Genomic DNA, 27,586 nt, shown 5'->3' with positions numbered 1-27,586 from the left:
CTGGGATGGTCAAGAAATGGAGGGTCTTGCTGGTCAAGAAATGGAGGGTCTTGCCTCCATCCAAGGTCTGGGGGAAGCCATGGCAGAGGAGACAAAAGCAGTTCGTGTTGTCCCAACTAGTACTTACACCCATCACGCCTGGAGGGTTGGGGATCCCCTTTTAATTAATTTGCACCCCTCCTTCTGCTTCTCTGCTCTCACTGGCCACGAGGTTCATCGGTTCCTCCTGAGCTGCAGGGGCTGCCCGGACGGTGCCAAGATGGGTTAAATAAATGTCACCAGACTGGGAGACCCCTCTTGACTGACCATTTTGGGGCTTCTGATCTAAGTCATTGGTACCAGCTGGTTTTGAAATGTGCTGCCCGTCAGCTGCTGCTTTGCAGTCTTCAGGAAGAGTGGATTAGGGAGACGGTGGGGCAGGGGGAGCCCGGTGCGATCCCCGGGGAACGAGGTTGGGGTGGGCTGGCATCATGGGGCAGCGTCTTCCTTCATGAGCTGCGTCATCTCGGTGTCGTTGTCCTCGGGGGCTTCTGCCTTGGTGGGGAGGTAGATGGCCCCCACGGGCTGGGAGGATGTTGCTGAAGCGCTCTGGTCCCGGCGGGCTGTGAGATGGAGAGGACACCGGGCTGTCACCGGGCTGAGCTGATCCCCGTCTCCGCATCCCTCTGGGTTTTGGGGGTTGCCAGAGCGGGGACCATGAGTTGGAGGGGGGGAGGGGTACGTGTAGGGATGGGATTGTCACCTCCAGCCTGGGCTGCTGCAATGCATCTCCTCTTGAGGCTGAGCCACAGCAGGACCCCGCTCAGCAGCATCGCCAGGGCCAGCAGCACTATCAGCGCTGAGCAGGATGGTGAAGCGCCTGGGGTTGGGGGGAGAACAGACTCGGGATCCCATTTCCAGCCAAAACCAGTAACAATGTGCAAGACAACCTAACACCGAACGCGACCTGACCTCCCCCAGCAGCTCAGCTGGTGGTGGAGATGGGCTTTCCTTAATTTGGCTTCGTGTGAAGACCCATTTCCCTGGGTGGATGCTGGGATGGGGGGGAGGGGATCAGAGCAACCTTCCACATTCCTGCTGCTCTTACAACCTCCGTCAGCTCTCTGGTCTGTTGTTCCACTTCAGATTTGGGGTGCTACATCTCACATATAGGCTTATTTCTGACCCTCCTCCATCCTTCAAAAGTCGTCTCAGCTTTGCAGCCTATCTGAGAAATGGGGACTGGTCTTGGAGGGAGCCCGGAAGGCTTAAGGGGGGAGGGGGATAAGGAAATTTGGGCTCCAAGAAATCACAGAATGTTCGGGGTTAGAAGGGACCTCTATGGGTCATCTAGTCCAACCCCCCTGCCGAAGCAGGATCAGCTACAGCAGGCTGCACAGGACCTTGTCCAGGCAGGTCTTGAGTATCTCCAGAGAAGGAGACTGAGTGGGGAAAGCCTCTCTGATGCTCCCAAGGGTGATGAGAAATGAGGAGCATCCCCCAGGAAAGGCCCTCAAGAGCTTGCTGAGATGAGCGTGCAACACCTTTTCCCCTTTCTTCTTGCCTTGGGACATTTTCCCCCCACCTGGTGCGGACACCATGGAGGATTCCGGTGCTCACCCTTGGGTTTTGTGCACACCACGCTGGCTGCCGAGCCCTGCCTGCACGGCCCCGGACCCATCTCTCTCTGCTGGCACTCCAGGAGCAACGACTCGGCCCCCCGGCAGCTCAGCCCCTCCAGCAAGGCACGGCCGTTCCCATGGCTGAGGTGGGCTCCAACGGACAGGGCTGGCCCGCAGCCCAGCTGCCTGCAGACCACCTCGGCTTCCAGCAAGCTCCAGCCGCTGCTGCAAACCCCGTACCAGGTAGCGTTGTAGAGCACCTCAACCATCCCTGCGCAGGGACTGGAGCCGTCCTGCACCCGTAGCTGCAAGGGGTTTGTGCCTGTGAGGGAGAGCAAAGGGGGTGAGACGGCCCCTCCGACCCCGCGAGCAGACGGAGAGGGGCATGGAAGGCGCCCACGTGTGCAAGGATGGGCGTGCATGCCATGTGCCACCTGCACCTCCTGCACCCTTGCCCCCTCCCCAGCTCCCTTGCAAGGTCATTCCCATCACTGATGTCCCACCAGCGGTGCCCACCTCCCAGTCCTGGATAAAACCCTTTTTTTGGGACATTGGAGCGTTCCCCCCAGGGACCACCTGAGCACACGACTCCCGCGTCTTCCTCATGGTTGCAGTTATGGACTTCCCAGCCACTAAGGCTGCACTGGGAGATGGTGGTCTCCATGCCAGTGCACTCCACGTCATCCAGCCATGTGGGATCCAAGCCTTGCCCGAAGTGAGAATGTCCAGGGGCCGCCACGGCTGTCCCACAGCCCAGCTGCCGGCAGACCACCTTGGCATCCCTCAAATCCCAGCCATCATCACAGATGGTCCCCCACCGCTGCTGGTGAAGCACCTCCACTCTCCCGGCGCAGCGGTTCGGGCCGTCAACCAAACGGACCTGCGTCTCCTCTGTGACATTGGCATCTGCCAGGAGAAACCAGGTTAGGAAAGATGAACAGGGCACCCATCACCACCTCGCCAAAAAATAATCCCCAAACCAGAAGCAAGAGGGCAAATACAGTGTCCTTACAGTGTCCCTCCCCAGTAAGGGATGCAACCCCCCCGAAACCTTTCAGGGGAGCCTGGCCATAGGGATCGGCTTCAGTTGCACCTTCATACCCTAAAATGGTGGTGTCTTCTCCATGCAAGTGTGTGGACCAGATGATAGAGACCAGGCTGGGAATTTGGGGTCGCGTGGTCCCCTCAAGACTTGGCTCACTTAGGTTGGAAGGGACCTTAAAGATCATCTGGTTCCAACCCCCCTGCTACAAGCAGGGACATCTTCCACCAGACCAGGTTGCTCAGAGCTCCATCCAGCTGGCCTGGAACACTTCCAGGGAGGGGGCAGCCACAGCTTCTCTGGGCAACCTGGGCCAGTGTTCCACCACCCTCATGGGGAAGAATTTCTTCCTAATATCTAATCTAAATCTGCCCTCTTTTAGTTTAGAGGCATTCCCCCTTGTCCTGTCACTCCACACCCTTGTGAAAAGTCCCTCTCCATTCTTCCTGTAGGCCCCTTCAGGTACTGGCAGCTGCTCTAAGGTCACCCCAGAGCCTTCTCTGTTCCAGGCTGAACAGCCCCAACTCCCTCAGCCTGTCCTCGTAGGAGAGGTGCTCCAGCCCTCTGATCCTCTTCATGGCAACTTAGTGCCACGAGGCGGGGGATGAACGTTTCAATGAGATGTTGGTTATGAATGGGGTGGGAACCTGTTGCTGGGTTGGGGACAAGCCTGGCCAAAAGGAGGCTACGCCCCTTCGCCAGCACCCCCCTCCCCAAAACCCATGCCTTTCCAGGGCTAGCATCAACCCAGAGGCAGACAGATGTGTCCACCCCCACCAGATGTCCTGTGTCACAGGATGGCATGTACCTGAGCACACCACGCCAGCGTCTTCTCCATGGTTGCAGTTACTCTGTCCCCAGGGACGGGCTCGGCACTGGGCAATGTTGTCCTCACTCCCGATGCAGCTCAAGTCATCCAGCCAGATGTGCCCCATCCCCTGCCCGAAGCGAGCCCGGTTGTGGGCTGCCATGGCCCTGCCGCAGCCCAGCTGCCTGCACACCACAGCAGCGTCGTTCAGGTCCCAGCCGTCGTCGCAGACCGTTCCCCACTGCCCGTTGTGGAGCACCTCCACCCTCCCACTGCAGCGATTCGGTCCTTCTGCCAGGCGGACCTCTGCCACCTCTGCCCTGGCCAGGTCTGCGGGCAGAGAAGCAGACGATGCAGCGTTGAGGACAAGAGGACAAGAGGGGGGGCTTTCTGGTGGCAATGGCTGGAGTGCAAACCTAGGGGAGATGCCCAGCCACGGTAGGACGGGAGGACAGATCCTGGCCTGAGCCCTGCCTGCGGAGACGTGCAGGCAGGCATGGCCCTTGGGGCTCCGTAAGCACCACCAGGCACCTACATTTGGCCTTCTGACTCAGTCCCTAATGGGGAAGGGGAGAAATTGGAGGGCTCGTCCCTGGAAATGGAGGCCCCATCCCTGGAAATGGAGGTCCCATCCCTGGAAACATTCAAAGCCAGGATGAATGGGGCTCTGAGCAACCTGGTCTAGTTAAAGATGTCCCTGTTCACTGCAAGGGGGTTGGGCTAGGTGACCTCTAAAGGTCCCTTCCAACTCAAAGCATTCCATGATTCTATGAAATAAATCCCCTTTCTCGGAGCCTTGCTGGGACCCAGCAGAGTCTTGGTGCAGCCCACATCCCAAAGGATGTCAACATCCTTTTTCTCCCCTTCCTTGCTCAGCTGTGTCAAGGGCAGTTGGATCGGGGTAGCTCCACGGGCTGTTGGGCTGTGGGACGAGGGCCAGGACCATCTGCCAAGGGGACAAGCCTGCGTGCCTTTGAAATCTCCTTCCTGCAGCCAGTGCTCCTCGGGCCGGGTTGGAGAGGAGAAGGCTTTTTTTGCAGGGGGGAGAGGCAGCTCCAATCTGTGCTTTTAGGACCCTGCAGGAATGAGCATCACCTGAGCAGACCACGCCGGCATCCTCTTCGTGGGTGCAGCTGTTGATTCCCCAGGGCCTGGCTCGACAGTCCACGAGGGTGTTCTCCACGCCAAGGCAGGCAACCTTGTCCAGCCAGATGGGATCCAGCCCTCGCCCGAACGAAGCCTGTGCTGGGGCCGCGATGGCCGCCCCGCAGCCCAGCTGCCGGCAGACCACCACTGCATCGTTCAGGTCCCAGCCGTCATCGCAGACTGTTCCCCATTGTTGGTTGTGAAAGACCTCCACCCTCCCGGCACAGCGATGTGGGCCATCCACGAGCCGGACAATCGATGTGTTGTTTGCGCCGGCGTCTGGAAGCAGTGTTGAAACGTCACAGTGAGTTGGGGACACACACGGTGCCAGTGGCAATGCCCAGGACTGGGGTGAAAGGACCCCCAGCCCTGGAAGGGCTTGACCATCCTGCTGCAGCATCACCCCGGAGGCAGCGAGATGCAGGATGGACCCACTTTGCCACCCCGGGACACCCCGTGTTGCAGGACTGGGACATACCTGAGCACACCACGCCGGCGTCTTCTCCATGGTTGCAGTTACTCTGTCCCCAGGGACGGGCTCGGCACTGGGAAAGGGCGTCCTCACTCCCGATGCAGCCCACATCATCCAGCCAGATGTGCCCCGTCCCCTGCCCGAAGCGAGCCCGGCTGTGGGCTGCCATGGCCGTGCCGCAGCCCAGCTGCCTGCACACCACAGCAGCGTCGTTCACGTCCCAGCCATCGTCGCAGACCGTTCCCCAGTGCCCAGTGTGGAACACCTCCACCCTCCCGGCACAACGGTGTGGCCCATCCACCAGCCGCAGGTCGCTCGAGCTGGAGTTGCCTGCTTTTATGGAGAGGAGAATAGGTGGACACGTGGTTGCAGGGCACCTCCACATCCCTGGACCACCCCCTGCCTGCAGCATCCCACGGGCCTCCAGGGAGGAGCCGGACATTGAGTACAAAAGGCATTGACATGGTCAGGCGCTGCCGTTTTAATGGGGGGACAAAACCCTGGGCGTGATGCCTGGCTGCAGGGTTCAGGTTGGAAAGGACCTTTAAATACCATCTAGTCCAGCTCCGCTTCTGTGGGCAGCAACATCTTCCACTAGATCAGGCTGCTCAAAGTCCTATCCAGCCAGACTGGGAATACTCCCAGTATAGACTCATAGAACAGTTTGGGTTGGAAGGGACCTTTAAAGACCACCTAGTCCAACTCCCCTACAATGATCAGGGTCATCTTTCACGAGAACAGGTTGCTCAAAGCCACATTCAACTTGGCCTTGAATGCTTCCAGTGATGGGGCATCCACAACTTCTCTGGGCAACCTGTTCCAGTGTCTCACCACCCTCAGAGTAAAGAATTTCTTCTTTTTGTCCAATGTAAATTTACACTCTTTCAGTTTAAAACCCTTGCCCCTTGTCCTGTCACTACAGGCCTTGGTAAAAAGTCTCTCTCTGTCTTTCTTACAAGCCCCCTTTAAGTACTGAAAGGCTGCAATACGGTCTCCCTGGAGCCTTCTCTTCTCCAGGATGAACAACCCCAGCTCTCTCAGCCTTTCCTCATGGGAGAGGTGCTCCAGCCCTCGGATCATCTTTGTGGCCTCCTCTGGACCCGCTCCAACAGGTCCATGTCTGTCCTGTGCTGAGGGCTGCAGAGCTGGACGCAGGACTCCTGGCGGGGTCTGACCAGAGTGGAGCAGAGGGGCAGAACCCCCTCCCTCGCCCTGCTGGCCACTCTGCTGAGGGTGCAGCCCAGGGTACGGTTGACTTTGTGGGCTGCGAGTGCACATTGCCAGCTCATGTCTGATTTGTCACCCAGCCAGCACCCCCAAGCCCTTCTCCTCAGGGCTGCTCACAACCCCTTCATCCCCAGCCCGTATCGATAGTGGGGATTGTCTCGACCCATGTGCAGGACCTTGCACTTTGCCTTGAGGTGAAGATGCAGGAGACACACATGGGTGAGAGCTGCAAGAGGCTCCTCCACCAGCCCTGCACGCTGAATCTCCTCGGAAGGGAGCCAGCTGCCTGCCCCTGGGTACCGGCAGGAGCTCTGCCTCCGGCCAGCCCCATCCCAGCTCTCACCTGCGCACACCACACCGGCGTCCTCTCCGTGGTGGCAGTTGTGGATGCCCCATGCCTTGGCTTGGCACTCGGAGAGGTTGGTTTCCCTCCCTGTGCAGCTCACGTCGTCCAGCCAGATGGGGCCGGCTCCCCACCCAAACCGAGACGAGCCGGGGGCCGAGACGGCCGCCCCGCAGCCCAGCTGCCGGCAGACCACCGCCGCGTTGCTCATGTCCCAGCTGTCGTCGCAGACCGTCCCCCACTCGTTGTTATAAAACACCTCGACCCTCCCAGCGCACTCACTCAGACCACCCGCGAGGCGAAGCCTGGGGATGCTGGCAATCCCCGAGCCTGAAAAATACCCAAAAACGAGCATTATTAGGGATATGCTTTTGCGTCTTAACACCTGCTGGGTTGGAGAAGGCAGGACGTCCTCGCAGCGGTTCTGGATGTTGTTGCTGCAGTGAGCTTCTGTGTCCCTTGCACTTTATCAGGGACTTGCAGCAAAGTGAGCACAGGGGTTTTTGCAGGGTGGACAGAGCTGCAGAAGATCCCTTCCACCGGTTGCAGCCTGAGGGTGGTTGCACCCTGGTTCAGGGGTCAGAACGGGAGAAAGCGCTCGTGTCTCCACGTGAGGGGCACTGTACTGGGAAGAAGGGATGCACGAGGTCCCTCCCAATGTTTCTCCATGCTTTCCTTCCCCCTTGCCTGGAAGGTGAATCACCTAGGTTCACCTGACTCTACCCACTTTTTGTCCTAGAGGAAATGGCAAAGGATCTTTTTCTGGTTGTCCCTGTCCTAACTGTTTCTGACTGCCACATTGATCTCTCCATGGAGGTTGATCTTCTAAGGCCAAGGCTAGACTGGTAGCAGCTAGCTCAAAAGTGCTGTATTGCATGAGAGCAACTGGTTCCAGGGCATCTTTCTGCATCTATCTGCAGCACAAGTTGCTCTCCCTGCTCTTGATCTGGGGCAGGGCGCAGTCACATCTGTGCGAACATCTTGGACACCTCCAGTGGTACCAGATAGTCACGCACGTCTTAATACATGCTGCTTTTTCCCAGCGTATCGTATTTTTCCATGTCTCTGAACAGTGTAATTTTAACAAGGTTTCTACCAGTCTGGGAAATCTGTTGGCCAGCTTGTTCGCAAACCGTTCCCAGCATGCAGAAGTACGGGGTTTGGTCCATCTTACAGTGAAAACATGTGGTGAAGATTACCTGAGCACACAACGCTGGCGTCTTCCACGTGGTTACATGCATGGTGTCCCCAAGGCTTGACCACGCATTCAGCAAGGGTGGCTTCCGTCCCACGACAACGCACCCCATCTAGCCAGATGGGGCCAGATCCTTGCCCAAACCCAGATAAACCTGGGGCTGACATGGCCGTCCCGCAGCCCAGCTGCCGACACACCACGGCCGCGTCTTTCAGATCCCAGCCGTCATCGCAGATGGTCCCCCACTGCTGGTTGTGAAAGACCTCCACCCTCCCGGCACAGCGGTGCGGGCCGTTCACCAGCCGCAGGGCTTCTGAGCTCCCTGAGTCTAAAAACAGAAACAGAGGACAATAAATCCTGACCAGAAATGCCTGCCTGTCCAGTGACTGGCAACATGGTGGACCTCTCCTTGCAAGGGGTCTTGCAAGGTCTCCACCAGCATGTAGCATTTCTGCTGCTGCTGTACCCTGGGCGTGCATGCATGAGCACTTTTTGGGACAAGCCTGCTAGGACCGTGCCCAGTAGATTGAGAACCTGGCCAAGTTACTGACGAGCTCCTGTGATGTGAGTATCCTCATGGGGACAAGGAGGCAAGGAGGCACCATGTGCATCGTGCACCTGAGCAAGGAGTATCTTGGTGAAGAGAAGGGACTTCCCGAGGACTAGAGGTTGTGCAGTAGCACAGATCAAAAAAACCCCACAGGGGCAGCTGAAACCCTGGTGTGCCAGGACTCATGGAACATCTTAGAGGCTTGGGATTTCCAAGCACTTTGCCTGAGGGAAGCCAAGGACTGGTAGACCTTGAAACGGAAAACACCTTGTGCTCCCTGGTGGGACCACAGGAACAAGGGGTGGTTGGGCCAGGACAAGGAGGAGTTGGATGGGCAAATTTGGTCAGACTGCATGGCCTCCCCCAAGGGAGGACTGATCCCCGACTCACCGCCACTGACCTGTGGCCGCAGAGCACACGACGCCTGCGTGGCCCCTCGACTTGCAGCTCTCGGTGCCCCAGAACTTGACCTTGCATTCAAAGAGGGCCCCCTCCGTCCCGGCGCACTCCATGGCATCCACCCAGATCAGGCCATCTCCTGTTCCAAACTGGGTAGACCCTGCGGCCGACTGTGCCGTCCCGCAGCCCACCTGCCGACACACCACCTGGGCTTCAGCCAAGTCCCAGCCGTCGGTGCAGATGCCCCCCCAGCGCTGATCATGAAACACTTCGACTCTCCCGGAGCATGGGTCTGAGCCGTTGACCAAGCGGAGGCTTACGAGGTCGGAAATGCCCGATCCTACAACACCAGAGAGCGTACACATGTTAAGAAACAAACTTCTGTCCCGTGAAACGTCCGGCTGCCATCAACGGGTTTATACCAGAGCCTGAGCAGCCGTGGGGGTTAAGGTTGCTCTTGTGGCAACACATGGTGGGTCAAGGATGCTCTTGCGATGACAGAGAGGGCAGACATTTGAGGTGTGATGTGAACTGGCCCAGCTGGTGCCCAAGGCTTGATTAGCGTGGGCTTGACCATATTGTAGTCAATGAACCTTATATAGCTTGCCGTCCTGAAGCAGACACATAGGGCAGGGTCCAGTCGCCAAGAAGAAGGCGTCCTTGTGTCCTTTGGGACTCCCGGGATACCTCACCTACCCTCCAACTGCTGCTCCTGGAGGGCACAGGTTTTCCTGTAGGATCTCATAAGTAGGGTGAGATGCTACATTCCCGTGCTGAAGCGACTGAATTCGATGCTGGCTGTTTCAGTCAGTGACACCCAGACATTATGCAAAGTGCATCCTGATAGTAAGCAACCTGGTTGCAACCCCGTGGCCCCAGCTTCTTAACAGTCACTAAAATGGGCTGCGGGGCTCTTCTGACAGAAAATCAGAGCTGGAGAGGAGAGAGAGTGATGGGAGATGATAGACTCTCACAGGCTCATGCAGCTCTGAGCATCGCAGGGTACATCTACCGTGGGTCAACTAAAGCTGTTGGAGACTTCTCCCTGACCAGGAGGCCAGCTGTAATGGGAGAAGACCCATTCATACTTCGGTTTGCCCTGCCGTGAAGAAGTAGGTGGCTGTGTTGCAGTTTGCCTGATGGGAATGGTCTCTGGCCCGTGCTAACTGCCAGGATTTGTGATAAATAACATCAGCCAAAGGCATGCCAGAGACCGTATTTTTAGTGATAGCAGTGCAAATGGGCAAGGAGTTTGTCTTTCTTGGACTTTAATGTCTGTGTACAGCTGCCTTCTTCCACCAGGATGGACCACGACGGGCTGATTTCAAAGCAAAGGGTCTCCAGGCTGGCTGCAAACTGTTCCTGGGTTGCAAGCCCTTGCATTCGTAGGGGAAAGGAGAGTCAAACCCCAGTGCAGGAGGACCACGGCACGGTTTGCCACAGTGCTCCCAGTGCCGTGACACGTGGCGGTTACCTGAGCACACCACACCAGCGTCTTCTCTGTGGTCGCATCCCTGGATGCCCCAGCTCTTGGCCCTGCATTCAGAGAGGGCAGCCTCCGTCCCCGTGCAGCGCACGTCGTCCAGCCAGATGGGTCCCTGTCCTTGCCCGAAGTGAGCCCGCCGCGGAGCTGACACCGCCGTCCCGCAGTCCAGCTGCCGGCACACCACTTTGGCATCCGCGAAGTCCCAGCTGTCGTCGCACACCGTCCCCCATTTCTCACTGTGAAACAACTCGACCCTCCCAGCGCAGCGACCTGGGCCATCCACCAGCCGGACTGGGGTGAAGCTGGAAACAGCTGAGCCTGCAAACAGGCAGGGAGATGCTCAGAGCATCCAGCCCCCTCTGTGGGAACAGGAAGGACCCTGCTTTTTGACTCTTAGCCCGTGCTGCATGGTCATGTTGCCTCTGAACCCACAGCATCTCATCTCCACCCCATGGAGACACTTCTCGAAGGGCTTGGGGGGTACTTGACCCAGCGGCAAGTACTGGAGAGAGTCCAGCGGAGGTCCACGAGGATGGTGAGGGGACTGGAGCATCTCCCCTACGAGGAGAGGTTAAGGGAACTGGGCTTGTTCAGCCTGAAGAAGAGAAGGCTGCGAGGGGACCTTATAAATGCCTACAAATATCTGAAGGGTGGGTGTCAGGAGGATGGGGCCAAGCTCTTTTCAGTGGTGCCCAGCGACAGGACAAGGGGCAATGGGTACAAACTGAGGCACAGGAAGTTCCATCTGAACATGAGGAAGAACTTCTTCCCTCTGAGGGTGACGGAGCACTGGCACAGGCTGCCCAGGGAGGTTGTGGAGTCTCCTTCTCTGGAGATATTCAAGACCCGCCTGGACAAGGTCCTGTGCAGCCTGCTGTAGGTGACCCTGCTTCGGCAGGAGGGTTGGACTAGATGACCCACAGAGGTCCCTTCCAACCCCTACTATTCTGTGATTCTGTGATTCTGTAAAGCTGGCTCCTTGCTCCCAGCTGGGATGGGGGAGATTACCAGTGTGTCCTCACTCACTGCTGATGCCGGCGTGAAACCCACCTGAGCACACCACGCTGGCATGCTTTCCGTGGCTGCAGCTGCTCTCTCCCCATGGGCTCGCCTGGCATTTCGTAAGGGTCAGCTCCGTCCCCTGGCAGTTCACGTTGTCCAGCCAGACACGCTGTGGCCCGGTGCCGAAGTCCGTCCCATCCAATGCCGGGAGCGCCATCCCGCAGCCCAGCTGCCGGCACACGACCTCAGCGTCCTGCTTATCCCAGCCGCGGTCACAGACGGCTCCCCACTCCTCCTGGTGAAGCACCTCGACTCTGCCAGCGCAGCGGTGCGAGCCGTTTGCCAGCCGGAGGTGAGCTGGCTCGGGGATGATCGCGTCTGCAAACACCCGAGAGAGTTATTAATGCCTTCAGACAGTCACCAGTTTCCCTCCATGCTTATCCTATTGCAGTTAAGCTCCCAGGCCCTCTTCAAGCTGCCAGAAGGCACAGAGGAGGGGAGAACAGGAGGGGTGAAACCCAAAACTCCTCCCAGGAACACCCTGCACCAGAGCATCTCCCTGCAGAGGTTGGTCCACGCTGGTCCTGCACCTTCCTCGGCCCCAGCCCCACTCCCTGCAAGAATTGCTTGCCAGGCAGGTTGCTTTCGATGTGCTTCCCCGCAATTTGATCCTGTTGTTGGAGCGGAAGGGTTCCCAGAGGGGAGGGAAATAGGGAGGATCCCTGTAGGAATGGCTCCCGCTGCCTTAAATAAACACCATGGGATGGGAATAGCAACCCTCTGATGGGAACATCAGGTGCAGGGAGGGTCCGGGACAACCCCACTGGCTGCTGATGCTGACCCCCAGAGACATGCTATCCTCCCCATCCATGTTGCGTGGAGCAACGCCAAAGAAGCATTGGTCACCTGAGCAAACCACACCAGCATCTTCCCCGTGGTAGCAATTATTGTTGCCCCACGGCCGGGCCCGGCAGGCAGACAGCGTGGTCTCCATCCCTGTACAGTTCGCCTCGTCCATCCAGATGATGCCTTCCCCGTGCCCGAACTGACCCCCCCCCGGAGCTGACAGCGCTCGCCCGCAGTCCAGCTGCCGGCAGACGACCTCGGCGTCCAGCAAGTCCCAGTTGTCATCGCACACGGTCCCCCACTGCTTGTTATGGAAGACCTCAACCCTGCCAGCACAGCGGCTGCCATAGTTCACCAGCCGGACCTGGTCGCCCTCCGAGTTACCTAAAAGAGGGAAATATGGGGAAGAGCTGGCAGGCTGCGACTCCTGGGTAAGGAAAACTGCCCTGCCACCTTCTCAGGTCGCTGAGTGCTGCACCAAGTGCTGCAGGCTCAGCTAACCTCCATGAAAAGGTGCTGGCTGATCACCGTGCCTGCTGGCTAAGGGGCAAGAGGCTGCAAGCTGCACCGTGGCAGCATCCCACCCACTGGAATTGGCACTGACCCCTCCAGAAGGACAACCAAAATTTCTCCAGCTCCCTCAAGACACCTCATGACACCCCGTGATGGAAACACCCACGAAGGGGGGCACATTGTCCAGGGCTGCTTGTGGAGGTGGAAAATCAAGGTGATGGACCTAGACCCCCGTACTTCTTGTGCTGTGTCTCTCCTGAGGGGGTTACCTGCGCACACCACGCCAGCTTCTCTCCCATGGTGACAAGTGCTGTTGTCCCGGGGCTTCGCCTTGCATGCAGAGAGGGCAGTCTCCGTGCCCACGCAGCTCATGCTGTCAGGCCACATTTTCCCAGGTCCTTGCCCAAAATGCGATCCGCCGGGTGCTGACAGCGCTGTCCCACAGCCCAGCTGCCTGCACGCCACTCGAGCTTCAGCCAGACCCCAGCCCTCATCACACAGGGCTGCCCAGGTGCCATTGTGGGTGACCTCCACCCTGCCGTTGCAACGCGTTGAACCGTTGGCCAGGCGGACCTCGGTAGTCACCGACATCTCCGAAGCTGCCAATGGCACGCAAGAGTAAGTTCACAGGGAAAGCCATCGCTGCTTCTGCTCCAGGCTGAGCATCCTCCATGCATGGTAAGTGCCCAAAGTGAAGACCAAGTGCCTGCAATGCTCAGCATCCTCTTAAAAGTGAATTTTGAGGAGTGGCTTTGCAAAGAGGCTTTACTGCAAAGTCACCTTGTTGCAAGGGTACTTCACTGCAAAGGCACCTTATTGGAAAGGCACTTTCTTGCTCCCTGCTGTGAAGCTCAGATAAAAAAGCTGATCTACACACTCCATGAAAAGCCCTGAAGCATGGGTCGTGGGCAAGACAGACCTGGCCTGGTTGGATGGGCAGGAACTTGGGAGGGTGAGTTATGGCTGCGGAAAGCTTTGCATGGTACAACCTAGTTGCCCCCAGGGCAAACCAGATTTTGGGGTAGGTCCCTGGTAACTCGTGCATAATTGGCTGTTCCTGCAGCTTAGCACTGGATTCACAGCAGCAGGAGGTGGGTGAAGGATTTGCAGGGTGACTTGCCCACCTGCGTGCTGCAGGTTCTCCCTAGTGCTGCAAAGGGGGTGCCGCGGGTGAGCACCCTTGGAGGGGATGCAGGAGCTGTCCCACGACCCCTTAGGAAACCCCGAAAGTCTGATGTTGACCCTTCTTGCACCTTGAGGTGAGCGTTACCTGAACATATCACTCCAGCATCCTCCCCGTGGAAGCAGTTGTTGACCCCCCACGCACTGGCCCGGCAGTCAGAAAGGGTGTCCTCAGTGCCGGTGCAGTTCACCTCGTCCAACCAGATGGGATCGTGGCCCCTACCAAAGCGAGCTCCTCTGGTGGCTGACAGCGCCGTGCCACAGCCAAGTTGCCGGCACACCACCGCCGCATCCGTCAGGTCCCAGCCGTCGTCGCAGATCGTCCCCCACATGTGGTTGTGGAGCACCTCCACCCTCCCGGCGCAGCGGTTGGGGCCGTTGACCAGCTGGAGGGTGCCCAGGGCTGTGATGCTGGAGTCTGCAAGTACCCCAAAGGGAACAGCTGGAGAACGGTTGTGCATCACCGCTGGTACAGCAGGGAGGGATCCAGGGGTGGAGGGGATGCACAGCTGGATTGCCGCCATCCCAAGCTACCTGAGCACTCAACGCTGGCGTCCTCCACATGGTGACAGTTGTGTTCTCCCCACGGCCTGGCTCGGCATTCGGAGAGGTCCCTTTCCTCCCCGGTGCAGTTGACCTCATCCAACCAGATCTGACCTGTCCCTTCTCCGTAGCGAGTTCCCGGTGCCACCGACAGCAACGTACCACACTCCAGCTGCCGGCACACAACCCGGCCCTCGGGGGAGCCCCAGCCATCGTCACACACTGTCCCCCACGTCCCATTGTGGAACACCTCTACCCGCCCGGCGCAGCGGCCAGGGCCTCCTGCCAGACGAAGGAACCCTCCTGGGCTCTCAGCGGCTGTGCCTGCAAAGCCGGGAGGGGAAAGAGGAGGAGAGGTGAAATCCTGGGGGTGCACGGGGCTCAGCTACTCACACGTTTGAAATGTCTCCTGCCCCCCAAAAAGGGTTTACGAGGTGGTGTTGACCATCCCACACCTGCTTTGGCCTTCTCAGATGGCCCTGGGCATCTGTTTGTAGGTAACTGAGCTCCATCTCTGCATCTAAATGCCTGAACTTAACTTCAGTGTGGATCCCACACCCTAGGAGCCCTTTTCTTGCTCATGCAATAGGCAGAAAAAATGGATATTTGAGCTTATGCATGTTTTTGTACAAGCGGCCAGCAGCAAAGATGTAGCTTCACCATCAAGAGCGGGTAATGCCTTGGGGTCCAGCTGTGTGGCAAGCTTGCAAGAACGAGTGGAAAAGTGCTTGAACTTAGAGTCTTGGCAGCTTGCAAGACCCATGGGGTGAGATTGCCCCTGGTGCCAGAGGCACGCTTTTGCAAGAGCACTAACTGAAGGGAGACCACGCAGAAAGGAGCCGTAACTGGACATTAGTCACACGGAAAGCTCAACGGGGTCAGCAGAAAAAAAAAGTTCAGGAGGGATATGATTGCGTTGTGTAAATAAGCTTTTTGACCGTGGATAACGATTTCCGAAGTGCCGAGGTACTGATCTGTGTGTGGTCTGACTACCAGCAAGCAAGCGGCCAGACGTAGCACTTGGGAAGTCAGCGGGACCAGAAAGCGGATGAAACGGGTTAAAAATCCAATCCCCTAGTCATTCAAACACGAGCAGCATCTGGACAGCTGTGGCAGACTGGGTGCAGGCATGCGTAGCTCAGCTCTTTTATTCGGGCTGCGCAGCGGGGAGCGGGAAAGCATCTTTGCCATAAAGTGTCTTTCTTTGCAAGAAAGCGCTTTTGCGAAGCCGCCCCTCAGAATTCACTTCTACGAGGAGGCTGAACCGGATGCATTGAGGGCACTTGGTCTCCAGTTTGCAAGCTGTCCCCGGGCTAAAAGCACAGTCCTGAAGATGGCTGGCTCTTCTGTCTTGTCCTTTCCCTACTTTCCCCATGCGCTTTTTGCTCTGCTTCCTTATTTTTACTGGGACCAGTGAGGCTACCCTGTGATAAACAGTAAATCAGCTCTGCAGCTGAGACTTAGCAGAGCTGGTATATTCCTTGGCATGTTTCTTGCAAGCACTGCCCAGCTGCGTGTGCATTGACCATGGACAAGTCCCAGCCCAGATGTCTGCAGCCAGCCAGGAGATACTGACTGTTGAAGCGGCAAGCACCATACTGAAATTTCCAGGAGCAGGATTTAAAAGCCTTTAATTATGGGGCACAAGCCTTTGATTATGGGGTGAAACCACGTGTGCAAAGGTAGACCTGCAATGCATGGCTTTTGGAGCGTAGCAGAGATAGATGAGCTCCCAGCTTCACATAAAAAAAACTTTCACCCGCCTCCAAAGCCATCACAAGCCATTCCCCCCCCTGCCCCAGACCCCCGAGTGAAACTCAGGACCGCTGGCCAGCCTCTGCTGTGCTCCACAAAGTGCTAGCTGAGCAGGCTGGAGGAGCAGATGTGGCTGATGGGCTCCCTGCGGTCAGTGAGGCGAATGCCACTCACCCCAAAGGCACGCCATCAGGAGGAGGGTCCCCACGCTCTTGGCCCCACGGTGAGTGGGTTGGTTTCTGTCCCTGGGACAGCTGGATGAGGGATGGAGACTGCCTGGTATCCCCATGTTCACAGCCTGGCCACACGCTGGAGGCTGGAGTGGACTGTCCTTGTGAGAGATACCAGCTGAGCCCGGTGTCCCACTGGCCAACTGGGAGGGCAAACTGGGATTTCTGCAGTGATCCCTCCTCTTCCTCCGCCCTGCTCCCCTCTGGGAGGTTCACCTCCTGTGAAGCTCTGCCAGGAGGTGACCTGCTGCCCCTTGCAGCCGCCAGTCTTGTCATCGGCTTGCGAAACAGCAAGCTGTTCCACGAAAACATGGAGCAAACAAAACCCTCTCGACACTCAGGTCCTGTCTCGTACGTGCCAGCCCCTGCAGGCACCTCGGCTGCCACGACGCATTCTGGTACAAGATATTCACTTTTGACAAGCTAAATCAAGCCTTTAGGCACAGAACTGGGGAAACACAGCTTCATTACAAAGTGTCTGGTTGGGTTTTGTGGGGGTGAGGGACCACCTGCTGCAAGAAAATAGGTTACTGAAGGCTGGAGATGGCTTAACTGTGGATGCTGGAGCCAGTGCCTGCACTGTAGCCATTTGCCATTGGGCGAGCCTGGACACTATCCGTGATGAGAAAATGTCTCACACCCAGCTCATGATGCTTTGAATGGCTTCGTTGGGTTTGGAAAACAAGGGGAAACTGTGATTTTTGTTACCCTGCTGTGGCTGCACTTGCAAGACCCCAAGGGTCCCTTTTGGATTAGCAGTTTGCTTCCCGACTGCTGTTATGCAGATAATACTCCAGGCATGGCCCTTGCAAATCACTGCCAAGAGATGCCAAGAGGAAGGATGGGAGATTTTGCTCTCCTCCTATGCCTTTGTGGTGGCATGCTGAAGTTGTGCAAGGAGAGGGCTCGTAACCAGAGCAACATGCCGCTGGCAAAAAAAGGGTCATCAAATCAACATCACTCATCGCTGTGAGTGGGAGGGTTCAGACAAAGTTGGGTGTTGTGCTGGTGGTGCATTGAAGATGGGGCTTGCATTGGGCAAGGGTGTGACCCCTGCCAGAAACAGGGCGGAAGGTTCTGCCCGTGTCTGTGCGAAAATAAGAAGCAAAACTGGAGCATGTAATGGACAGCGTGGCCAGGAAGGTCTCAGGCTGAGTTTAACCTGTTCACCCTGGCAAAACCTGAGATGTAGTAGTGTGGAGAGTAGATTGCTGCCTATAGGAAGATCAAACAGGTGAAACCCAGGCCCCAGAGGCTTGCAGAGCTAGGGCTGAAGAGCAAAAGGAAAAAAAGGTGTAGTAAACAAAGGTGCAAGAATGAGCAGGTGAAAATTAGGCTAGAAATGAGTCAAAACTCATCTCATAAAAGGTAGAGCAGTGGGGAAAGGTGAGTATCTTCATTTGTACCAAGGCTCAGTGAGCCAAGGACTTTGTTCCTCTTCTTTGCAAACAAACAGACCAGCAGCAAAGAGATTCCTGACACTGACCGGCACAGAAGTGCCGTGAACTGTCGTAGCCCGACGTGACCAATGCAGCTCTGGGCAAGGGTGTTGCTGCTGGGGCTGTTTTCATAGTTTGGACAAACAGCCGCTCTGGAAGTGAGCCATGTCCTACGTCCCTTCTGCTCCTTTTGAACTTGAGTGTTGTGTCTGTCTGGGAAGTCTGAAAAAAACCCGTCTTGGGAAACCGCAGTCCCTGCAAAGTAACCCATGGCCTGAGCTGGGATCTAGCAGGTGCTGGTCCTGCATGTTGGAGCCATAAAGAGCTCCAGCTCATCCCAGCCTTATCACAAAGACCTTCTCCAAAAGGTGTATGTACTTTATTGCATAAAACTGGGTCCACGCTCATGTTTTCCCCTATTCTGAGGACACTCTACCCAGAGCTAGAAGGAGCCCTGGGCCTTTGATGTAAACTTTGGGGCAGGCAAGGCTGGAGGACCAGGTCTGCTAGGGCAGCCAGCAGGAAAATGAGAAGACTTGAGTGCTAGCAGGAGGATGAGAAACCCTGAAGTCCCAGGAGTGATGGATGTCCATGGAAGAGCAGAAGATGACCTTATGGCTGTGCGTTGACAAGAGATACCCAGCCAGGGAGGCTGTATGGCTTAGGAGAAGTAGCAAGATGCAAAGTGGTCACAGCTGCCAGCCGCTCTCTGGGAAGGAAGGAGAGGTGGGAGGCTGGACTTGAAGGGCGTTGAAATACATGCCCTGACTCTTTCATCATGCACGTCTTCTTCCTGTTGCCTCTTGCCTTGACTCTCTTCTTCCATGCCCTTGTGTGGAGATTAGCTCGGTTCACAAGGCACACCCAACCTGGTCAAGCTTTGGTCCCTTCATTCCTTCCACATGGCACTGGGTCATTCCTCTGACCATGGCCACTCCTGGCTTCACCGAAGCAGTGGACGGTTTGGGGCTCAGACCTGACTCCATGGGTTGCTCCATTAGGAACGTGACCCTTCCTTGTTGGTAGCCAGGACAATATCTCACCCAGCGTTAGCAACCTTGAGTCTGCTGTATCCAACCCGATCATCTACAATGCCTCGATAACCCAGAGGCCTCTTCTTCCACCACTTCCACCTCGCCGAGTCCCTCCGTATCCCTCAGTCTGTATAATGCTGCATTCTCGTTCATTTGGGTTTTAAGGTTTTTACTGGTATTCAAAAGTGGATACAATAAATACAATAGGTGAGGGACTTCTCACCCCGTTGTGGATGGGCTTTTAAGTGCACCCCTCATTTTGCAAAGGTGGTTGTGTAGAGCACAGGAGAGCGCCCTGCTTGCTTGCCCCTGGATCAGGAAGTAATCCTCACTTCCATGGGGAAAATGTATAAACCCCTTGGGAATGCGGTGAGGGTGGTGGCATTGGGTGCCACGGCAGATGACTCTGCAGGGCGTTATTGGGATGATAGGGGGCTATAGGGCTGGGAATGGGGATTATAGCAGTTATAGGGCTGCGAATAAGAGAATTCTGTGCAGATTGGGTTAGGATGCTGGAGCCTATCCGGAGGACCAAGACAGGGCTTATTCTGAGAAGATCTTGCTTGGACACTGAGGGACTTTGTGATGCTGCATGGAGGAACTGGGACCCACAGAGGCTCAGTGCAGTGAGGTGGGGCTATGGGGCACACAGGGAAGGGGTCTCTGCTCTGCCAGAGGGGGTCCTCTCTGCTGACCATTGCAGCGGCTGCTCCGCTTGTCTGGCTCCACACAACGGGGTCTTCTGGGGTCCTGAGGGAGCCTTGCCTTCGACACCAGGAGCGTGGCCGCCTAAGCCTCGGATGACGTCCCATCATCCTCTGTCTTCTTTATAAGTGGCTTGTCTGCAAAATGAAGGAGCAGGGTGATGTAGGGAAGGTGCAATCCCCAGCCCCAAGTTGGCATGCATCCATGCCAGCCAGGGGTGCAGCCAGCTCCACAAGCAGTCCAGTTGCACCACGTGCTGTGGTCCTGCTCTTACCCGGGAAGTGTCCAGCCCGTCTTCCATACCTCGTGCACAGGTACAGGACCAACAGGGTCCCGCAGAGCATTGCCGCCGTGCCAAGCAGGCCTGCCAGCACCGAGCAGGACTGTACGTGGTCTGTGGGAAGAGTGAAGCTCAGAGGGGGTTGGTTGGATGGCCTGACCCTCTCTGCCCCTCTCACCCTTCTCTTCTGCTGCATGTTTTTGGGGACTTGCAACATACTCCCTCACTGTCCTCCTGGGTGCTGGGGCTGATCCTCATCAGCAGGAGTGACAGCTCACCCTCTGCTTCGGGAAGATGGGTTCATGGACACCCCCCATTGGGCTAATGCAAACAGAGAGTGTCCACCAGGGATGCTCAGATCCCCGTGTCCGCCGAGATGCCTTCACTGAGTTGGTCCCACTCCACTGCCTTACAGCCGCTGCCTTCAGGTGCCTCTGTCCTTCCCACCTAAACTATCCTGGCAAAAAGGTTTATGACAACGCTGCTGCCTGCCTGGGAGGAGGCCAAGACTGGGATGGAGATAGGAACCTTTACCCAACCATATGTCTGCACCAGGTTGGCCCCAAGGCAGACAAAGCAGATGATGGGGGATCCTGGCACTCACCTTCCTTCTCTGTGCACACCACGCTGGCTGCTGAGCCCTGACTGCACGGCCCTGGACCCATCTCTCTCTGCTGGCACTCCAGGAGCAGATTCTCGGTTCCCCGGCAGCTCAGCCCCTCCAGCAAGGCACGGCCGTTCCCATGGCTGAGATGGGCTCCGATGGGTGCTGACTGGGCTGGCCCACAGCCCAGCTGCCTGCAGACCACCCCTGCTTCCAGCAAGCTCCAGCCGCTGCTGCACACCCCGTACCAGGTTGCGTTGTAGAGCACCTCCACCCTCCCTGCACAGGGACCAGGACCATCTTTCAACCGCAGCTGCAAGGGGTTTGTGCCTGCAAGGAAGAGCGCAAGGCGATGAGTTGGGCCCTCTGACCCCATACAGTGATGAGAGCTTCTGACTTGTTCCCAGGCATTTTTTTCTGGTGTGTTGCTGAAGGCAAGATACCAGCACCCACAACCAGCTACAAGGCACGGATTGCCTTACTCCATCCCCTTGTACAAGATGCCTTAATAAGCAACGTCACTACAGGGCCGGTACCCGTGAGATGGGGCTCACTGGAGACCCACACCCACCTCCCCGGTGGCAGTGGGCTGCTGTGTCTAGGAAAGGTGCATCTGGATTATTTTATTTTTAAACAAGGCTTTGCCCATTACAGGATGCTGTCATTGATGAGCTGGAGGGACACAGTCTAGATTAAATCAATATTAGTTACGTGCACAATTCCTATCCAAGGCAGGGTGGCATTTTTGCTCAACTCCAAGCCAAGTGGCTGGGTGAAAGCTGATTTCTGCTCTGATGCTGGGGATGGGAAAGAATGAGCAGAAAGGAAGAAAGCCTAGCACAGCCCTGGTGTAGAACAGCAGCTCCAGCATCCATCAAGGCCGCCCTTGGATGGACACCAACCACCCTGGCTCACCCGCCCCAGTCCCTGCAGCCTGGTGCTACCTGAGCACACCACACCAGCATCCTCGCTGTGGCCGCAGTTGTGCTCTCCCCAGTTGCTCAGCTCACACTCAGTGAGGGAGGACTCGGTCCCCGTGCAGTGAACACCGTCCAGCCAGATGGGATCCAACCCTGGTCCGAAATGAGCCGAGCTCGGTGCTGTCAGCGCTATCCCACAGCCCAGCTGCCTGCACACGACAGCAGCGTCGTTGAGGTCCCAGGTGTCGTCACACACGGTCCCCCACTTCTGGTCGTGAAGGACCTCGACTCTCCCTAGGCAGCTGCTTGAGCCGTTCACCAGCCGCAGCAGGCGCTGCCCCGAAGTGTCCGCGTCTGTGAAGGGAGCAAGGACCATGTTCACGCCTGACCGTCATCCACGGCTCCAGCTGGACTTTGCAACATGCTAAGCTGTGGGAAAATCAGAGCATCCTTTGGTGCGTGCAGCCTCTGGCTGCCTGGGAAATGTGCTACACCATCAGGGCTGGCTTGGGATTTGCTTTGGAGGTTGTAGCTCCAGAGCTTGGGGCTTGGAGCTTGGGATTTGCTTTGGAGGTTGTAGCTCCAGAGCTTGGGGCTTGGAGCTTGGGATTTGATTTGGAGGTTTTAGCTCCAGAGCTTGGGACTTGGAGCCTGACAAAGGGTCCTGGGGTCAACAGTGACTATGGGAGGGTCCTGGGGTCAGTAGTGACTATGGGAGCTGGTAGGAGCACTGCCTGATGAATTTGTGTAGCTAGAGCTATTGGAAAGGGGGGAAGTAGGAGAAGGGCTTGGTCTTCCTACACAAAATCATCCTAACAGCACACTGGCATCTCAGCCTGCGCTGACCCAGGGAAGAGCATCACCCACTGTGGCATTCATACCCTTCTCTCAATTTAATATTATTTTTTTAAAACCAGGGTGGGGTGAAGGCGCCCATCTCTGGGTACCTGGGATGTGATTGAGCTGATCCTGCACCCCAACCCACATGGTACTAATCCTGATTAACGTGGATCACCTGAGCAAACCACGCCAGCATCTGCCCGGTGGTCACAGCTGTTGGATCCCCATGGCCTGGCCTGGCATTCGGAGAGGGCGTCTTCTGTCCCCGTGCAGTTCACGTTATCCAGCCAGATGCGACCGGACCCTTGCCCGAAGTGAGCCGAGCCCGGGGCTGAGACGGCCGTCCCGCAGCCCAGCTGCCGGCAGACCACCGCCGCTTCGGCCATGCTCCAGCTGTTGTCGCACACCGTCCCCCACTGATGGTGGTGGAGCACCTCCACGCGCCCCGCGCAGCGGCCAGGGCCGTTCTCCAGGCGCAGACGAGCTGGTGTGTTGGTGGCTGTGCCTGATCATGACAGAAGACACGAGGGGACCATCAGACCAGGTCTGACGTCTGAGGTCCCCCAAGGTGCCTCTTCTTGCCACCATGGTGACACCCACGCTGAAGGATGCTCCCCTGTGTTTTGCACAGGGAGGTTCCTGTGCCCACACAGAGCTGTTGAGGAATATCTCAAGATTGGGGCTGGTTCCTGTGCCCACACAGAGCTGTTGAGGAATATCTCAAGACTGGGGCTAAGCATCTCAGGTGTGGGCAAAGCCAGCTGTGCAACCTCAGAGCCTGTGCATGTTGAACGTGAGCACAAGCAAACCATAAATGGCTGCAATGTTTATTTCATTCCTCCTGGGCGGCCGTTCATGAACCCTTCACATGGCCCCAGCAGCCCCTGAAGGGAGAGACTTTCTGCAGACCCCTGTTGCCACGGCCCCTGCTTCAAAAAGGGTTCAGCCCCCCCGACCCTGTCTTTGTACAGCCTGTGGGCTACTGGTCCCCATAGTGTGGTGGGTTGGGACTTTGCTAGGAGCATCTAGCACCCAGTCCGGTGCTTCCCCTCTCTCCTTGGTGCCCATGCGAGTGCACTTTTTGCATGTTGCCCAAAGGGCATCGTTCCCTTCCTATTATCCCTCTTGCTCCTCCTTTCATGGACCTGTGTGCTAAAGAGTGCCAGCATGGCATGTTGTAGGAGATGAGACAAAGGCGGCAAGGTGACCCAGCGAGGTGTCTGCTGCCCAGCCCTTGGCTGCAACTGTGGAACTGCTACAAATTCCCAAAACAGAGCATCCTCCACTGAACTTCTGGTTGTGGTCCGCAAGCACGATGTTACCTGTGCACACGACGCTGGCGTCCTCTGCATGGTCGCAGTTGTTGACACCCCAAGGTCTGGCCAGGCATTCGGAGAGAGCAGCTTCAGTCCCACTGCACTGAACGTTGTCCAGCCAAATGGGGCCTGATCCCTGGCCAAAGTGAGCTGCGCTGTAGGCTGAGACCGCTGTCCCACAGCCCAGCTGCCGGCACACCACACTGGCATCGGGGAAGCTCCAGTCATCGTCGCACACGGTTCCCCACTGGTGGTCGTGCATCACCTCTACTCTTCCAGAGCAGCGGTTTGGGCCATTCACCAGGCGAAGCTCTGCAGGACTGGTGTGGCTGGCCATAGGGTGACTGGATGAGTCTACGGAGGGCACGAGAGGTGGACCATGAAAGCCCCCTTGCCTCTCATTTCTGCAGGACCATTCTGCACTCCACCAAGGTTGCTGGCTGTGCCCAGTCACTACCAACATGCAGCCACCTCAGGACTTGGATGGGGGTGACATGACATAGTCCCAGCAACCCATGGTCTTTCCAGCTGTGGCTGGAGATCCTGAGGATGCTGGGACAGGAGGAGGAGAGAAGCTTTTTTTCCTGGTGTTCATGGGACACCACATCCCCTTTGCAGGTGACAACCGAGGGGGGTCAGCACACCCGTGTGCCAATGTCCGTTGGGACAATTCTGGCAGAGGTGTCTCCAGCATCTACCAATTGCCATGAGCACCTGCAGCTCGATCAGCCACCAAAGCTCCAAGCTTTTGGAGCTCCAAGCTTTTGGAGCCCCACAGTTTGTGGCCATAAAACAGTGTTCTCTAGCTGATCAGGGGCCAGATCTGTGGCTCGCCAGAGGCAAGTGCATGGAAACCATTCTGTCCCTCATGTTGGTGATGGGGAGGAGGAATCTGGGTGTCTCCTCCTGGCCCCTCTCTCCCCTGCCTAAGGCTGTGTCTTACGGTGCCTGCCTGCAAAACACAACCAGTCTCTAGCCATGCCTGTGTCCCTAAAACATGCAGCCAAAGCAAGGCATGTGGGGTCCGGCTCACCACAGAGGTATGTGATGTGCAAGGGGTCCCTACGCCTTCCCCACAGGTGGTTCAGCATCTCAGGAAGCTGGAGTTAGCGCAGGTAGCATTTCCAAGCCTGCTTCCCAAATTGGTGGCCAGCAGGACGAGGGAGGTTCTCCTTCCCCTCTACACTGCCCTGGTGAGGCCTCATCTGGAGTACTCTGTCCAGTTCTGGGCTCCTCAGTTCAAGAAAGATGAAGAGCTACTGGAGAGAGTCCAGCGGAGGGCTACAAGGATGATGAGGGGACTGGAGCATCTCTCCTACGAGGAGAGGCTGAGGGAGCTGGGCTTGTTCAGCCTGAAGAGGAGAAGGCTGAGAGGGGACCTAATAAATGCTTATAAATATCTGAAGGGTGGGTGTCAGGAGGATGGGGCCAAGCTCTTTTCAGTGGTGCCCAGTGACAGGACAAGGGGCAATGGGCACAAACTGAAGCAGAGGAAGTTCCGTCTGAACATGAGGAAGAACTTCTTCCCTCTGAGGGTGACGGAGCCCTGGAACAGGCTGCCCAGGGAGGTTGTGGAGTCTCCTTCTCTGGAGATATTCAAGACCCGCCTGGACAAGGTCCTCTACAGCCTGCTGTAGGTGACCCTGCTTCAGCAGGAGGGTTGGACTAGATGACCCACAGAGGTCCCTTCCAACCCCTACCATTCTGTGATTCTGTGATTCTGTAATTTCTCCCTAGCCTGCAGTCCCTTGTATGGGACAAACCACAGAACCATCCCTTGCTGGAGCCATGGGTGCTCTGTGCCACAGGGAGCTCTGGGAAAATTGGCGGGGACAACATTCCTTGCGAGGGAATTGCTTTGTCATCGTGTCCCCTCACCCCGTAATTTCTGCAGGGCATTACCTGAGCACACCACGCCGGCATCTTCACCGTGATGGCAGTTGTTCTTCCCCCAGCCCTTCGCCGTGCAGTGAGACAGGGCGACCTCCGTCCCCGTGCAGTTGACGTCGTCCAGCCAGATGGGACCGGACCCTGCACTGAAATGCCCGGCTCCAGGGGCTAACACCGCCGTGCCGCAGCCCAGCTGCCGACACACCACGCCAGCATCCTCCAGGTCCCAGTTGTCGTCGCACACCGTTCCCCACTGGTTCTGATAGAAGACCTCGACCCTGCCGGTGCAGCGGTGCAGGCCGTCTGACAGGCGGATGGGAACCCACTGGCAAGCAACCAGGTCTGCAACAGGGATACAGAGAGGGTCCAGTGCAGAAGAGCAGCACCAGGAAAGGCTGCGTCGCTTGCACAAGCTTCATGGAGCCTCTGCAAACGGCAGTGGCTTATGTGAACCATGGATGTGCTTCTCCTTTGGCTCAAAGACTAACCACCCCCCCCCAAAAAAAATCCAAGTCCAGGAAAAAAAATGCTCAGCAAACCCCCTTTTTGGAAGATAATTATCTTTAAAGGGGCTTTAGATATTTTTTTTGCTTAGTATTTGCAATCAATTAAAGGGAAAGCACTGCCAGCTGGATTGAAAACTCGGGGAAACTGTAAGTAGGGAGTAGCTGCCAGCTGTCTGACGTAAAGGGGGGTCTGTCTGTGTGCAAGCTGGTGCTTTAATTAGCGATTTGCATGAGGTGATAGGGAGCCTGCACAGCAAATTGGCCCATGGCCCCTAGCCAAGTAGAGCTGCATCTTAGAGGAAGGCATTACACGGGCTGAAACGGGCAAGAAAGCTAAAGATGAGGTGTTTAATCACTGTGGCAGTAAGCGCTGGAGCGGCCAAGCCGCGGTGGGATGCCTGGGTTAGGGTCTGGGTAAAGGCTGAGCATCTCCTCGAGAAGGGGATGCAAAAGGAGGCAGGCAGAGGCAGGAAAAAATAACAACAGCACCTTGGCATCCCACTGGCAGCACAGTTGGTCACCTCCGGGAAAGCCTTCATGTCTGCAGGGCGCAGAGCAGAATAAATGCTCCTGTTTGCACTGGCAGGGGGGGGGAAGAGGACTTTGTGCCCTTTGCAAACGAACTGGCCGGCCCTGAAGAGGTGGCCAACACAAATACAGAATTTCTGGTCTTGTGGGTTGTTACCGGCTCTCTCTTCGAATCGACTGTCACTGGTTGGTAAGGCTCCAAGTATTTCCCAACCGTCTGTGCAAGGGCAGCAGCACAGAGGCCAGGATAATTACCCAGTTAAAGAGATCTCCTTCCCCATCCACAAATTTCTCTTCCTTTTAAAGGCTGGTGGGTCAAAGGAGCCTTTGCCCCATCCATCTGCAAGCCCAGTCCCCTCCGTTCCTGCAGATCTCCGGCCCCTTCTTTCTCCTAGGATGCTCCTTCCCCACGTAAGAGCCACTCACCGCAGAGGCACGCCAGGTAGATGAGGAGCCCTGCTCCAGCGAAGCCAGCCAGGTTGCTGTGCAGGGACAGGAGGCAACGTCCTGAAACCCCCATGCCCGTTGCATATGCCTTAGGACAGGTGACTGTCCCAGTGCGAGCTGCAAGCTGAGCTGGCTGTCGTGGGTGGCGAGAGCAGGTTTGTCCCCTCCTCTGCAGTGACGTGCCCTGTGTTTGCCCAGTGCTCATCCCTCCTCCTGCAGTGTCCACTCCTCCCTGCTGTCCCTGGGATTCTGCCCTCTGGTTTTGAGTGGTTAAGTGGCCCCCCAGCACACGAGTCATATCTGCTAGGAGGCTCCCCCCGTTCCCAGCTGCGTCTGCCCCATTTCATCCCCAGCTCCTGGTCCCTAGACAGCTCCGGGCTGTGGATCTGGCAGCAGGAGGGTTTGCAATGCCCACCTACGGAGCTTTGCACCTTTGCGAAAAGCCAAGCTTCATCTTTCAGGTATCCAAGGGTGAACCCCCTCCCCTACAGAGATACCCGCAGGGTGCTTGCAGAGAGCAAGAAGCCTCCTATCCCTTGCTGAAACAAGGAATTTCGAGGGGTCGTGTACATTGAATAGCTTGCTCTGACTGAAGTCTGTCCAAAAGTCACATTGCTGAAGATATTATGTGTATAAAATGCACAGCCTGTGTTCTGGCATTACCACATCATACAAAGGAAGAGGGGAGGGTGGTCCAGACACCATGCTGTAGCTGCTGAGATTAAGCTGCAAACACA

At 56.8% G+C, this 27,586-nt stretch overlaps 2 protein-coding genes across 7 annotated transcripts in view; one reads left to right on the top strand and one right to left on the bottom strand.

The window, feature by feature from the left end:
• The window catches only part of LOC104327274 (uncharacterized), a 124,989-nt gene that overhangs the window by 50,962 nt on the left and 46,441 nt on the right, over positions 1-27,586 (top strand). The gene's annotated exons all lie outside the window — the stretch shown is intronic.
• On the bottom strand, positions 86-27,009 carry LOC104327273 (scavenger receptor cysteine-rich domain-containing protein DMBT1). 6 transcript variants are annotated; one of them, XM_075445874.1, is made up of 22 exons: positions 26,829-27,009; positions 25,381-25,710; positions 23,485-23,832; positions 22,338-22,667; positions 21,347-21,676; positions 16,894-16,914; positions 14,347-14,655; positions 13,901-14,230; positions 12,900-13,229; positions 12,178-12,501; positions 11,320-11,649; positions 10,258-10,587; positions 8,785-9,123; positions 7,839-8,162; positions 6,640-6,969; positions 5,076-5,402; positions 4,547-4,876; positions 3,452-3,781; positions 2,178-2,507; positions 1,600-1,923; positions 743-859; positions 86-602 (listed from the first exon to the last, which is right to left on the bottom strand). In XM_075445874.1, exons 1-22 carry the CDS (start codon positions 26,920-26,922, stop codon positions 469-471), a joined length of 6,291 nt encoding a protein of 2,096 aa, XP_075301989.1. In that variant the 5' UTR covers positions 26,923-27,009; the 3' UTR covers positions 86-468. The 6 variants fall into 6 exon arrangements, with proteins under 6 accessions (XP_075301989.1, XP_075301984.1, XP_075301986.1 ...); XM_075445869.1 differs by lacking the exons at positions 16,894-16,914; positions 21,347-21,676; positions 22,338-22,667; ... (1 more) ...; positions 25,381-25,710; positions 26,829-27,009 and adding an exon at positions 16,285-16,499 and having other exon boundaries at positions 5,076-5,399; positions 14,347-14,679; XM_075445871.1 differs by lacking the exons at positions 16,894-16,914; positions 21,347-21,676; positions 22,338-22,667; ... (1 more) ...; positions 25,381-25,710; positions 26,829-27,009 and adding an exon at positions 16,285-16,497 and having other exon boundaries at positions 14,347-14,679.

Source organism: Opisthocomus hoazin, chromosome 33 (assembly GCF_030867145.1).
Source record: "Opisthocomus hoazin isolate bOpiHoa1 chromosome 33, bOpiHoa1.hap1, whole genome shotgun sequence".
Taxonomy (NCBI): Eukaryota; Metazoa; Chordata; class Aves; order Opisthocomiformes; family Opisthocomidae; genus Opisthocomus; species Opisthocomus hoazin.
Note: the sequence above shows the minus strand (reverse complement) of the source record. Positions and strands in the feature narration are given on the sequence as shown.